The sequence below is a fragment of the Mizuhopecten yessoensis genome, unplaced genomic scaffold, assembly GCF_002113885.1.
Source record: "Mizuhopecten yessoensis strain PY_sf001 unplaced genomic scaffold, ASM211388v2 scaffold213, whole genome shotgun sequence".
Classification (NCBI taxonomy): domain Eukaryota; kingdom Metazoa; phylum Mollusca; class Bivalvia; order Pectinida; family Pectinidae; genus Mizuhopecten; species Mizuhopecten yessoensis.
The window spans coordinates 1900739-1915809 of NW_018403434.1; the positions used below are offsets into that span (position 1 = coordinate 1900739).

The following is a 15071-nucleotide window of genomic DNA, read 5'->3' on the forward strand; positions in this document are numbered from 1 at the left end:
CATAGGGCTGATTGTAAAATTCTGTTTGTTCTGTTATATTTTATTAATATTTTTTTGTGTGGTTTTATATTGAAAAGTTTATTGTTTGGTTTATAATCATATTATCGTAACTCACGTTCTGTTTTACTGTGGAATAAATAAGCTAATATTGCAAAAGTTTGGACAGCTTTAGAGGGGAATTTTATATGGATTAGGAAGTTATTGCATATATATCTCTGCAATATGATAGCACCAAAATAACTTTAGTGTTTGATACTAAGTGTGAACTTGCTTTCGGGTTCGGTTTTATAGGGATGGGTGATATATTTTAATTTTGGTAGCCCACTGTTCCTTCCTTGCTACTTTTTAATTTGTTTTAATACTTTAACATTTTAGCGTTTCTATATATAAAAAGTTATTTTATCAAAAGCAAACGATTCTTTTTTAAATCACTATGGACATTGTAACTAAATGATAGTATATGTATATATACGTAATAGTTTTAAATATATATTGTCTGCGCTGCAGTGCCTTATATATGTATCAATGAAATGTATACAATTAGATGTAAACTTTGTATTAGATCTAACACGGACACAGTGGTGGTGAATACAGAAGATATTTACCGATGAGACAGTTGTACTTTTATACTAAATACTTCATGTGTATTACAAAATGATGGAACAAAATGTTGATTATGATAGCAATATCCGAGATCCAGTGGTAATATATGTTGTTATCATGGAATTAATTGTTTAACACTTGTGCACACTGTCTATTTTGTGTATTGGGCATGGTGACGCTATATATCATGTGTGAGTGTGTATTCACTCGACCCTGTTTAGTGTGACGTAATCAGGATGTGTTTTCAGGTATGAACTAATGCACTAAAATGTGGGGCTACCAATATTTAGCTTACCTTGAAACCTTAAACCCAAAAGTGTGCTAATTTTAAATATATATTGTCTGCGCTGCAGTGCCTTATATATGTATCAATGAAATGTACACAATTAGATGTAAACTTTGTATTAGATCTAACACGGACACAGTGGTGGTGAATACAGAAGATATTTACCGATGAGACAGTTGTACTTTTATACTAAATACTTCATGTGTATTACAAAATGATGGAACAAAATGTTGATTATGATAGCAATATCCGAGATCCAGTGGTAATATATGTTGTTATCATGGAATTAATTGTTTAACACTTGTGCACACTGTCTATTTTGTGTATTGGGCATGGTGACGCTATATATCATGTGTGAGTGTGTATTCACTCGACCCTGTTTAGTGTGACGTAATCAGGATGTGTTTTCAGGTATGAACTAATGCACTTAAATGTGGGGCTACCAATATTTAGCTTACCTTGAAACCTTAAACCCAAAAGTGTGCTAATTTTAAATATATATTGTCTGCGCTGTAGTGCCTTATATATGTAACAATGAAATGTATACAATTAGATGTAAACTTTGTATGAGATCTAACATGGACACAGTGGTGGTGAATTCAGAAGAGAAAGTTGTGAATTGTGATTCCCAATTAAAACAAACTTGTTTCCTATTTTGCTTTCGTTATATCTAAAAGTGTGCCAATTTTAACTTCATAACAGAAATATGAGTAAGACATACCTTTATTTATAATGCAGCACTGTTATTTGCATTTTAATATTTCATATTTTATACTGGCTCTTTTAATTCTGTAAATGGCAAAGTAGTGTTTTTATTCAAGCATATTGTTGTTTTGTATGATAAAAGTTGCGGAACCCAGGTTTTGAATTTGTTATTTGTTATTCATATATACTGAAGGAAAGTCTCTTCGATGTTACTGTGTGTCTGATGTATGTTTATATATCATCTACTTAATTTTGCTTGACGTTTACTTAAAACAGTGTTTAAATAACAGTGTTTCTTGTTCGTTTTTATTAAAAGTACATTACATTGCCACTATTTGTTATGGTATTTTTGAAAACAATATTACAATCTCGTTATAATAATATAAACGGTTATACGAAGGAGAATTTGAAAGATATGAGCTTTTATGAAATTGTTTGTGTTTAATAATGATTTTTGTTTATCCAATGTTCGTCATCGTTATGCTTTCATTGAAATTTTACGACAATATTTAAAAACTGTCCGACCTCCTTCAACGATCAAAACATACACTTAAACATTGAATTGCCTTCAATACTTGTGTTTATCATTTTATGAATCTGTTTATCTCGGGGATGTTTAATACACTTTTTATCTCATTAGTTATTCTAAATTCTATGTTGATGTCATTTATCCTGTAACCGAGGGAGATCGAGTCATCTCAGTTGAGGGGCAATACTTTATAGTACATAATTTTAGCCAAAGACAGAGATAACCCATTTTTGTTTAGTTACGGACGTTTGGTTCTATTTCTCGTTCGTTAGTTCGTTAAACTACTGAATTTTGCTTTATTCTACAAGAATCCCGCCCCGTGCAAATAAATATGGCCTCTTCACTTCTTTAGTTACGTCTGAATATTTCTTAGGTAACAAAGATGTCCGTCCTAACAAGAAAAAACAAATTTTACAGTGCAGATTATGATTTCATTTACAACATTATCTATCTTTAAAACGTAAAAAAAACCTACATATAACAACAAAACAGAATTTACAAAATATGTACGAGTGTATCACTTGCATTACACGCGGATCAATACATAACTGTGAAAAAAATCCGCGAAATTGTTATTTAAATGTTCCGGATAGATCCGACGCGATAGAAATTCTACAACAGGGTATCATGTGGGATATCCCTGTCGGAGGAACAAGAAAAATCTGTCTTACAATAACATGGCGTCACATTGCAAAGACAATAAGATGACGTCATCCCGCTGCAATGAAGTCATTTCAAGATATTTGGCTTGATTTTATTTTCCACTTCAAGAAATCTATCCTCATTTATTGCAGTCTGATAATCTCTAAAGTGTATACGGTTTGTTTAAACCAAACTGTGGTACTCGTTTTTCAATGGTATATTTAATTTTCAAATCATTTAAGCATTTAAGAGTTGGTATTTTGCAACAAGATGGCGGCTACATGATGTAAGAAAATATTTATGTCATACATGTATGTAAATTATGTTGGTTTAAGATGCACAATCCTTCGATACAAAATTTGGTTTCAAATACATCTGCAAGCCTCGAATTTTGCACAAAAATGTACACCCTCGGTAAGACATTTCCATCCTACATATACATACTCGTACATATGATATAGTTATATAGTTTTGTTAAGGGGATAGTTTTATGTTTTCCTAACTGACATCTGACAAGATTTAGACACGTACAGAAGTTTCTTGTTTTGATGAGTCGCCATACAAAATCAATGTATATTCTTTTCGAATATCTACGAACAAGAATACCGATACAACTCCAATTTCATCAACACAGCAATCCATGCCTCTGGACAGCAAATCTGGCGCATGTCATGTTTCAGAAATCCAGTGTTACTTTACGTTAACCTTGACACTTGCTTTCTGAAAATGTCACAGATGCCGTAATTGAAAAAAATCCATAACACTCGAATTACGAAACGAATGGATCAACAAAACAAGGTGACCAAAGCAGTAAGTGTACATGTATAACACAATTCGTTATATATAATCTAATCTTATTAGATTCAGCATTTTAAAGTATGTAGATATTACTTACATGCAATACATTAAAACAAATGCAACAAGTTTTCATGATCTCACAAATAGGATTGTAATCATCATATACATATTCCGAGTACGGCAATATTCGATGAGTCCTATTTGGATACATGATAATCATTGTCTATGTTAGAGAGAGCAGAAGCGAAATATACATGGTTACCTTTTGTTCAAACAGAACAACAAATTTTAAATTCGAAATATTTACGATGTAACTTTGCGTTTTCAGCTGTCATAGAGATAAAGTATGCAGCATTCCTTTCTACATATCATTTAACTTCACATCGTCACACTCTTTCTTCTTTTTCATCCGATGATTTTCAAAAACATACAGTCCAACGAAAATGTTTATGCCGCACTACAGGTTTATGATATTGTGACCACTGCGACAACAGTACACCGCAGTAAAATCATAATACCTTGTCAGAGTTTCAGATAGTTTTCGCTGCCAAGTCGGCGGGATGCTGTTGCATTTGAGGAGGCCAGTGATGGAAATATTTCATTTTGTCGTCTTGAAAGAACTATTCGGGATGAACAAGTTTGACATCTGTATAAGTCAATTCCATAATTCAAACAAAAGATTATTTTAGCTGATGAGTCTATGGATTATATAAAAAACAACATTGACTACATTTAGAGTTCCAAGTCGTTTCATGCCACTGTTGAGTGTAGATGTATGAACTTTGTTTTTCAAATCAAACGTTGTTTGAATGCTTTCAATCTTTTTTCAATTATTATATGTAAATCTTTAAAGCGCCAATAAAATAAGTAAATAATTTGTCCTATTCTTTGTGCATCAGAAGTGGTGTCTTTCACAGCAGACGATTTCTCTCCAACAATACACTTATATAGGAAAACTTGTTCTTAGTAATGCCCTTTCTATTTATAGCATACTTGGAAAACACCTCATCTGGTCTCACGATAATATGCCGTAAGTTGAGGGCTATGTGCTTTATTTTACCTATGTAAGGGGCCAAGTAGGGTTGAAATATGCATTATAATGACTGTGATAAGTATTTATAATAGAAATTGGTTTCACAAGAAAAAACTAGGTTAATTAATATATGTTAACCCTTTCACCACTGTAGACCATAATGGACTCATCCATATCAATGCATGGTAGAGTCTACTAAAGTTATATGTTATCTATTGCCTTGATCTTGTGAAACTAAAACAGTACACACGTTAACACTGCGCACCCGATATACAGGTATGATCAAATCTACAATGAACAGGTAAACTGACTAGTAATATCACATATGAACACAACTATGTACAGGTCTTTAATAGACAATATCATAACAAATATAAAAATTCACTATATTATGAGGTTGTGCTTGCGTACAAATTCTCAATAGTGATTGAGCAAAGCTATGTGTGGCTACCTGTCGATCCCTAATTAAAAACCGTAGATGGATGCCAAAACTTCGTTTCAGTAAAATAATAAAAATGAATTATACATTTTATCAGTAAAATTGGGTAAAACTTTAACAAAAATACATTAGATGCTCAACAGCCAGTGCGATTGTGACGTGTAACTATTTATGTATTCTGAAACTATATATGGGGAAACACCTAATCAAGGAACAATGTCTAACAACCTGTGCAAGTTCATTAGTTGTTGTGAGCCAGTGTATGTGATGGTCGTTAGGCAGTGTACTTGGTGTTATAATGCATATGTTTGTCACAATTGAACAACAATGATTCCACGACACGAGTTTAAATATCATTCGGATCAAGACATTAGATATGATCCTATGAACAGCAATCATGGAAAAATAAGCCTTCATTGCAACAAACAAAGATACAAACTGTGTACTGCTGTTCTGATTGTTGTTACAACAGTTGAATTTATCGTCATCTGCAACATACTAACACGGCCTGATGACTGTCAACGTCCACAAAATGAAACGAACGCAGGGACGCCGCCGACGGTACTGTCCATACAACATGTCAATGAGGAAAACAATGTTACCGACCCCGAACCTATAAACTCTCTGTGTTTCCCTTGTGCTGAAGTTGGAAGGAACATCACAAATAATGACACGGGGAACATTATCAAACTGGACAAAAAAACAAATATGTGCTGCATGGAAGACGTAGGGAATTTGAAAAAGTTGTTCCTGTTGGTACGTATAGGACTAACGTTTGTTATCTGATGCAGGTCTTTTTACATGTACTTTATCTTAAAATGGCGCTTGTGTTACATGTAAACACACGGCGGCCGATTTGAATAGATTACGTGTCCGCTTTCGTGCTATATATAACATCTACTGTAATTGATATATATATATGTGTGTACACATAAACAGCTACTACGTGACAGCAATGTAGTAAATTTAAAACTGGTCGTCTGCTATACAGACTACGATAGCTACAAACTTGTATTACGTAACACTAAATATACCGAGACTTAGTATAGTCATCATTTTTCTAAAAAGAACTTGCTGTTATCAAACTTAATTCAACCTAATACTGCATACTAGTGGTGAAACAAATCTCCAAAAATACTGGACGTTTGTTAATTCCATCCAACAATGATATAATTATTTGAAACATAACTTACTTAACATAGATGTTGTCTTATATTTCCAAAGAGTATTTTAAATAAATTGTACAACATACTTTTCATGTTGTATGTACTTTGATTTAAATCCCTTTATTTACTTTGGCGATCTGCCATAAAATATCGGTTAAAGCATACATGGACGCTTTCCAACAAAGATGGCAACATACCAACCAAGGTAAATAACTAAATTATCATTAATGTTGCTTTGTCACTAACAATTAATCCTACATGTAATCTTATCGATGTGAATTTCCAGTTGTCGACGATAACAGAAATATGGAAATACTACATTATTTAGATTAAATCAATATTGCTGCATAGTTCCAGGAAATCATGTGTCACACACTCTATAAAAGGCATTAAAACATGCATAGCATGCGAGACTATTGTAATTGTCGATTGCGAACAGATGCTGTTTGTTTAAGGATTGGTTGTCATATTTTTGACGTTTATTGGCGTGTATTTTACGTCAAAAATATGACAACCAATACTTATATTTATATTCCAAACTAACAATATTAGTAGTGCAATGTTGCGAGTATTGTTAATTGCTGTTTTAAAACTCTTATACACATTGACTGGGTCAGCGGTAAATTGTTCGGAACAGCCGGGTAGTTTCGCATTCCACAGTCGTTGTCAAGGGCAACCAGGCCGACAAAAACAATGAACAAGAAAGTTCCACAGTAAACACATCAATTTAATAATATATTTTTTTTATTTAAATGCATATATGTCAATTACCAATTTGTATACTAACATGTGACCATTTTTATATATGTTGTGGTCATTTAGCGATTTAACTGTCATACAATAACATTTTAAGACACAACACAGCGGAACATCGCCACTTGGCGGTAATTAGGTTAGTGTATCACTACACTGACCTAATCCCCGTTGTAGTTCATTGGAAAATATGTTACAATGGGACCAGTAGAGTTATCTAGGCCCTATGCAGTGCAAATGTAAATATAAATGGTTGTTCGGTGCACAGCTGCTAGTTGCAGCTTTTCGTTCTGACCAATCATCGTCTCATATTAATTATTGTACGTTTTACATCGATGAAAACAAAAAACCGGTTTTCGTCTGAAGCGGGAAAACGAATACGACCGAATCGTATGAATAACCGTGTAGTGTTTATTTAGTTACCTAAATTAAATAAAATTGAACATCTATTAATTTGCATACAGTATGGCGAAACGGCGCTAAGCAAAGCGTATGCACCCGGATGCTGGGGTGTTTAACACTTTTTTTATCCAGCCCGGTATGTTTATGCATGTATATATGTTAATGTTTGTCTCAAAAGCTCATTAGAGCTTGTACATTTGTTTATTCTGCGACTTGCCGACTTTAAATGAAGTTACTTTATCTAATCTTCCCCGGTCCGCTGAACCAAAGTGAGCTTAGGCCGTACCTGTGTCGTCTGTCCGTCTTTTTATTGAACAGCGAAAATTGGTGGGGCCGGGCAAAAAGCGAGCAATTCAGCCATACCTCTCCTCTGACACTGTGAGGTTAATATCAACATTATTAAATTGAAAACATTCTAAGGTGGTGGGGCTTAAGCGACCTCTCCGCTGTATATAGGTATTATCAATCATTTTGGCCATTTTTGCTGACAAAATTTTAAAACTGTTGAGATCCAAACCCTATACACATGTTAAATTGCAAGACATAAAGAGAAGAGTACTGATATTCTATCAGACATGGCCTATATAACCAGCTTTTAAAAAATCCTGTAACTATAGTAGACAAAGTACCGAAGTGTGGCATACATTTCATTAAAATGTACTGAGGGTTAAAATATAGGTCATTTAATTTTTCGGTTCAAATTGGTCAACAATATTTATAAATTATTTATTTTTGCTGATGTCAATACATTTTTATTTGAACCTGATAGAGTGATATCGACCGATAGACCTACGTTTATATATATCGTATTTTGTAAATAAATAACATAAGATGAAAAAGTGAAAGTGAGAATTAACTGACATATTCCCAAGGTTTTTTTTCTCAAAATAAAACTTTTTACATTAATGTAGAAAATAAAGTACAAAGACATATTTAAGCAAAAGAATAAAAAAACTGTCCAACAAAAATGAAACAAATATGCATATATGTATAATTAAGTCATTACGTGAACTACCTGTATATTGATAGAGATTAACAAAATATACAAAAGTAAACATCAGATACTAAGTTCAAGTTTGTTATTGTACATTAACATCATGTATTTAGAAACATGAGGTACACGTTTATGGTCACGTGCAAGACCCATTTAGAAACATGGGGTCGATAGCTATCTATTAGCAAAACTAACACAGATAACGTGATAATTGTCACTGACAGCTGTCACTAAATTGAAAATGAACAAAACATGTTTGTATCTTCCCCCTCTGTTATCTGTTAAGTGACAATGAAGTACAGCATTAAGGTTTGGTGTACATACATATTGTATAACTTTAAGTCTCCATGATTAACACTTCCTTTCAGGGAAGTAAACATATCTTAAATTGCAACTACGAGTGAAAAAGATGAGTATTCTTTGTGCATTCTTGCCATGAAATTAGCGGCTGATATACCAAACATATTTGCATATAAAAATCAATATTGTCAGGAACAATATTTTCTTTCCAGGTTTTTATGCTACGTAAATCATTCCAATTCTTAGTTACGCTGAATAAGCTTAAATGTGCATTATAATGTGTCAACATTGACGTTTTCACAGAGCGCAGTAACGTCATTAGGATGTGTATGTTAAAACACAACATGTGACGGAATTAGCAACATCAGAAGAACCTTATCCCGTGTTGTTATTTTTTGAGCAAAATCGAAACAGAAAATGGCTGCTCTGGTCTTGTCTCTGAGTAACTGAGCAGTTGCCCATTTATCTCCGATTATCACCAGTTCTACTTGAAAAATTTAGATTTTCAAATACTTCTATCGGATTTTTTTCGTGTGTATTTCATATGTTTACATGGATGTTTAATAAAAACCATTTCCTGATATATATGTTGACTTAGCGAATAATCAAACTGGAAAACATGTATGTTCTCTCCGTTGTATTATAATGAGTTACATTGAACCATATATACACAATTTCAGATTTGATATAATTGCATCAATTAGTATGTACTTACACTTTTTCATTTCAAATCAATTTTATTGTATTAAAAAACCCACAATTGGATTAGGCACAGGCATTGCCTATAAAAGCCCTTTCCAGAGAAAATACACACATTTCATACATTCATATATACATATATATATAGAGAGAGAGAGTATTATAGAGAAGATGTAGTATATGTTCGAATTAATAGGAGAATACTAGAACCATTTAATACTTGTTCACAGAAAAAAATGCATGTAACTAGAATATCATAGATGTTACCATTTCAATTAATATAGTATATTTACTTCAATTATTAATAGCCTAGTGTTTGGTTGGAGGCACTTCAAAGACACTGTCACTATACACAGTGCCATCCTTCCCAATTACACCAGAGTTATTGTTATAACATAGCAAATACAAACACATTGTAATATAATTTTTAGTATAGTTTAAGTTAAAAGTTATGTACTTACATGTAACTAGCAGTGGCATGTATATGTCATAACTGTTTTGTATTTAATATCAAGTTTAGAATATTCAATTTACATACATTCAATTTAATAAATGTGGTCAAAGCCGATTATTATATATTTTTTCTGATTCTTGATATTTTTATTGCTTAGTAGGATCTATATCTTTGCTATTGCTAGTCAACACTTTTTCACATGACAGATCATCAACGAGTACTATAGGAACGTCGTGGACAGTTCAGCTACGGACTATCAAGGTCCAGAGGCAAACAACTCGACCAACACAGAGGACCCAAGCGAAGGTAAAATAGGATTGAGATAAATCAAATATATCTATATATTTCAAATATCTCAGAAGCAGAAGCAAAGCTACAGTTTTGTTATAGAAACAATTTCACAATCTTCACACACCTGTACGGTATATCCAGTATTTTAAGGGAAGCATAAACAATTCCATATTTCCGCGAGTGTATACTTGATATAAATAGAATGAATATGATAAAGGTTTCTGCTTATAGATTGATAAAATTGCATATTGATACCACATATTTAGGCGACCTGTGATACAAACGACAATGATTAAACTAAATATTTTAAACATAATTTTATGTTTACACATATTATGTTTTTAAATTAATAATTAGATTTCTACTAGCTTGCTCTTGTGATATGGAAGATACATACACAATTAAAATATAATTTATTAGTATTTATATTTCTTTATTGTATTACCTAACGAGCATAAATTAACTTGTGTACATATCTAAATTGTGTACATGTATGTACTTTAACTTTGGGCATAACCTATTTCATATTACCATTCAAACTTATAGAAGGAAATCCTGCCTTTGAAAGTGTACAAACAGTCTCAATATATTCAAGAGTTGGTGTGACCTTAACAATAGACAAAGTATCTATTTGTTGTGGAATTGACTTTTAGATAAAGTAAAACCGATGGAAGGGAGACAATCTTCACACAACATTTTCATTTTTTCTACTTTGGAGGAGTAACTTCCCCCTTATTTATCTAAAATGTCAATATCTCAAAGGTATACATAATACTCTCAGCGTTGGATGTTGCTGAAGATAGAGTTGCCTAATATCCAATTCAGTTGATTTTTGTCAATAAATAGTGTTGAAATTAGAAGGAAAAGATATAGTTTGAAGTTAAGGCGTTAGATTTGCTTTTATTATATATATTTTTTTGTTTGAAAGTCGTCCATCATTTGGCATTGTTTGCGGATTTATTGCAAAATTGAACTATTTTCTTTAATAACATCTTCTCACAGAATTCAACTGTTAAATGAACACAAGTATAAACAAGGGAATTGGTGTACTATCTGCTTTATAAACAATAGTTCACATGTTATGTATTAGATTAAGATAATATAAAGACAGATTTACATATTTAAAGACCTCTGTCTCACTGAACGTTTATCGTACAATTTACATACGGTTACCTCCCTGACCTTTCATTTTGTATTTAGACTGGACAATGAATCTGCCACTATTAACGTAGCTTAGTTAGCTACTGCGACCGAGAATTGGTCGGAGGTTCAAGGTTCACATCTATCAGCTTCGGAAGTCTTTAAATAATGATTTTGCTATAAAAAGCTCGACAAGGTATCAGTTTGTTTTCAGAATTGATATATTTACGTTAAAGTTGTAACAACCAAGGAGTATAAAGGAGAAATAGTGCCTTTCCGGCAAGCTAAAAAGTGAAAATGCCTTGGTACACAGGAGACCCGTGGGATTCCCCAGGCCCATTCCCGAGTACAGCCTTCTCGGAGGAGAACAAAGTTGAACAAGCAAGGGATATGAAGGAGAACAATTATCCTCCTGGCAAGCTAGCTTACTTTTGATGGCAGCGTCGTGACCCTGTGGCGTATGGACATTGCACCATATCAGGCCAGTCCTCAGTGGCTAGGGAGTATACATTGTTACACAGGGAACACCAACTAGATATCTACTATCCAAGTCTCGAGACGAGACTTCTTTGCAGAGGGACAATGTAACAGCCAAAGAAAAGGAGGGAGAAATATTGCTTTTCTGGCACACTAGGTTTTCTAGCGACGCGCTAAGACCAAGGGCGCTGGTTTAGCTATACCGAACGTGGTCAGTGGTCGGATAGGGATTCGTCTGCATGTTGTATCTTGTGCATGTAAAAGTTTTCCGATTAATAGCTTTTAACAATTGTACGGTAATTTTCAAAAGAAATATAGCGCCCTTTGAGTAGAATTCGGATTTATTGAAGAAACAACATTGATACAAAACAACAAATACCAACGTGTGCTGAGTCTTTGATTGTGGATATCATTTTGTTAATGACTAGATACAAACAGAACAGCAATATTCAAAACTTCAGATAGGAGTGCTTAATGGTACTTACATGTGTACATGTATATAAATGATATGGTAAGATGATACATTGAAACGATTATTAACAAACCACTGTGACTGGTGGTTGTTGTTAGAACAAAACACTGTGTTGGTGTGAAATAATAACATATTTATACGTTTCAGCTGTTGGAGCGGTTGCTGGATATGTAGGAGGGTCGGGCCATGGACCTTCAACATCGGCTATACCAGCATTCAGGAAAAAGAGGGAGGTCGCTGCTCATATGTTTCTTGACAACAAGCAGCTGAGAAGTTCAAATTCAACTGGTATGTAGATTGGTTATGTTTTATACGTAAAGTTTCTCTTCAATAAAAGTGCTTATTTAGAATACAGACGTTATATCATTAGAATAGGGTTCATTTAATAGATGTTTTCGTCCCGCTTTATTACAACTTTTTATGTTAATATGACATTTCAAGGTCGACATGACTATTGACTGTGACTCACTGCTGTGATCGATTTCCATAAACACAATGTTTGCAATGTGTTTTATGATTATATCGATCACAGCGCTTGAAATGTTTTCATCTCTAACAAAGTTATTGTGTTTTACCGATACCGGAAAGAGTATAGCAGTAGTATAAAAAGTAACAAGAATAAGTGTTGACGATATCAAAATTTACTTTGTTTAGTTTGTAGATAAGAGTAATATAGGAGGATCCCCCGTGCAATCTCGCACGCAATATAAACGTTAGTTTCCATGACTAAGAACACTGTGAAAGTCTTAGAACCCCACCTACGGAGTTAATAAACAGGGGGTACTCAATCGTCCTGTCCATTTATCAGTCCTTCCGTTTACGATGATGGTCTCCGGGCTAACGTTTGGATTGTTTTGTACTACATGAAAATTAAGTCATCTGTACATTAATAATTCAACGACAAAGAATCATTTACAGGTAAAAAGCCCTCGGACGATACCACCGAGGTTGGTTCTGTAAATCGTTCCAAGCCATGACCTCTGTAAGTTTGTGTATCTAACACTAAGGACGGATGATTTGAAATACATTTTCCGCAATGTGCATTTTGGATGTGTCCGTCGTAACAATCATCGAGAAAATACATGTTTTCAGGTGTGGTCTTAATCAATGTGATTTAGTGGGTACTTTAGCAATTGCGACTTAAATCAAAAGTGTAATTAATGAATGACATACACCCAAACTATCGTAAAATACATTTACGCTGAAATACTGTATTAGTTCTTTGTTACGTTTTACTAGCGCTATCGATGTGGTTGTTGAATACTAAGAATTACTTCATTTAAAAGAGTCATCTGCATATTGTTATCCTAGTTCGGTGAGTTACTGTAATTACAACACATACTTGGCCGACCATAGAAGATCGTGTCCACGGTCCTTCGCCTTCTACGGGTAAGTGAACTTTTTATCTCAGACAGTTTATGTATATCCATGCTCTCTTGTTAAGTAAACTGTTAGCGGCCCATACTTAATATCTGTGTCTACATTTTCGATATATTGTTGAAACGAATCACATATATTGAACATACATGAGTGTATATATATAAGACAATAACTGTAAGGATTTAATAAGATCATATTTTCCGGTTCTCAGACGATAACTTTGTACCATAAAGTTTAACATTTTGTGGAATGTTTTATCCTTACATTTTATGTTGATACATTTCAAATGCTTGTACGTGATGTGTTTTACACGAATCTTACAACTTTGCCGGTTTGGTGAACGCACGGGGTAACAAGGGAGGGGAGGGGGCAACTGTGTAGATAGGGATGGTCTTAATAGGCGAAGAAGTTAGTACTTAGAAATCCGCTGTTTTGTTTTGTGTGCCCTTAAGCTTGAGATGCTAACAGAAACAATGGATATTTGTTGCCGATATCGCAACGCTTACGTTCTCCACTTTGATTTCGTTATTCACACGTTTTGTTGTCTATTTTCTACGTTGGAACCCCCCATCAATATGTGTCCGGCTCCATTGTGCACATTATGATCTAACAGTGTGGTGGTAATACCGATTGGCTTTTGAATATCTCTGTTGTCAATGGACACATTTGTCACTCCACATCGGCTGGTAATATGCCATACTATCACAATCAAACCAATTTCTGGCAAACAGTTTGAAAGAACTATTATTTTGCAAATGGCTATACACTTATACATGTTGATCCCCCAGAATAGTAATGCAATGTCCTGTTCCGTGGTTCTTTCATTCACCTCGACTTAACGCGAATAAAGCAGACATAAACAGGAGCTTCAAATGGACACAGTTGTCTGATTATGTCAACGACAAGTAAGCACAAAGTCCTTATGGTAGGCTTTGCAAACAATTGAAATTGCGGATTAAGCCTGTATTAAATAGGACTCAATATGACTGCTTATACACGAGTTTTGATTGAGAATGATATATTTTCTTCGTTATTATTGGTTTCAGAAAATGAAGTCACAGTAACTGTGGATGATACAAAATCAAGAGAAACAGGAACTGCTGTTGTGAATTCAATTTCATTTTTGACATTTTTTATTGACAAATGAAGTCAAACAGGAGTAGGCATAATTGATTGCCTATATAAGTCCTCTCCCAACAGCAATATCAGTGGTTAACATAGTATCTACATAATCCGACATCTACATTTTAAAACGTAAAGGGGAAGTAATTCCTCCAAAGTTGATAATGTAATAGTGATGTGTGCAAAATAGTTTCCCTTTAATTAAAGGACTGGTAATAAACAAGTTTACATTAGATATAACTACATTTTGTAATTTTTTATGAAGCGTTTGAATCATATATATTTGATAAATTGTCTGTATCTCCACAAAAGATACAGGCCTTACAAGGTCGTGTATAAAAGACAACTCCGCAGCTAATCTTTTAAATAGTAATTTGAAACAAAAT

General features: G+C 33.7%; 1 protein-coding gene across 1 annotated transcript in view; it reads left to right on the forward strand.

Moving 5' to 3' along the window:
• Positions 1-5235: 5235 nt before the first annotated feature.
• LOC110441483 overlaps positions 5236-15071 on the forward strand; it is a 15996-nt gene continuing 6160 nt past the window's right edge. Inside the window, exons 1-3 of the mRNA XM_021484681.1 lie at positions 5236-5791; positions 10010-10109; positions 12331-12471. Of these exons, the coding sequence (XP_021340356.1) occupies positions 5363-5791; positions 10010-10109; positions 12331-12471 (670 nt within the window). The 5' untranslated portion in view covers positions 5236-5362. The remainder of the gene's footprint in view (positions 5792-10009; positions 10110-12330; positions 12472-15071) is intronic.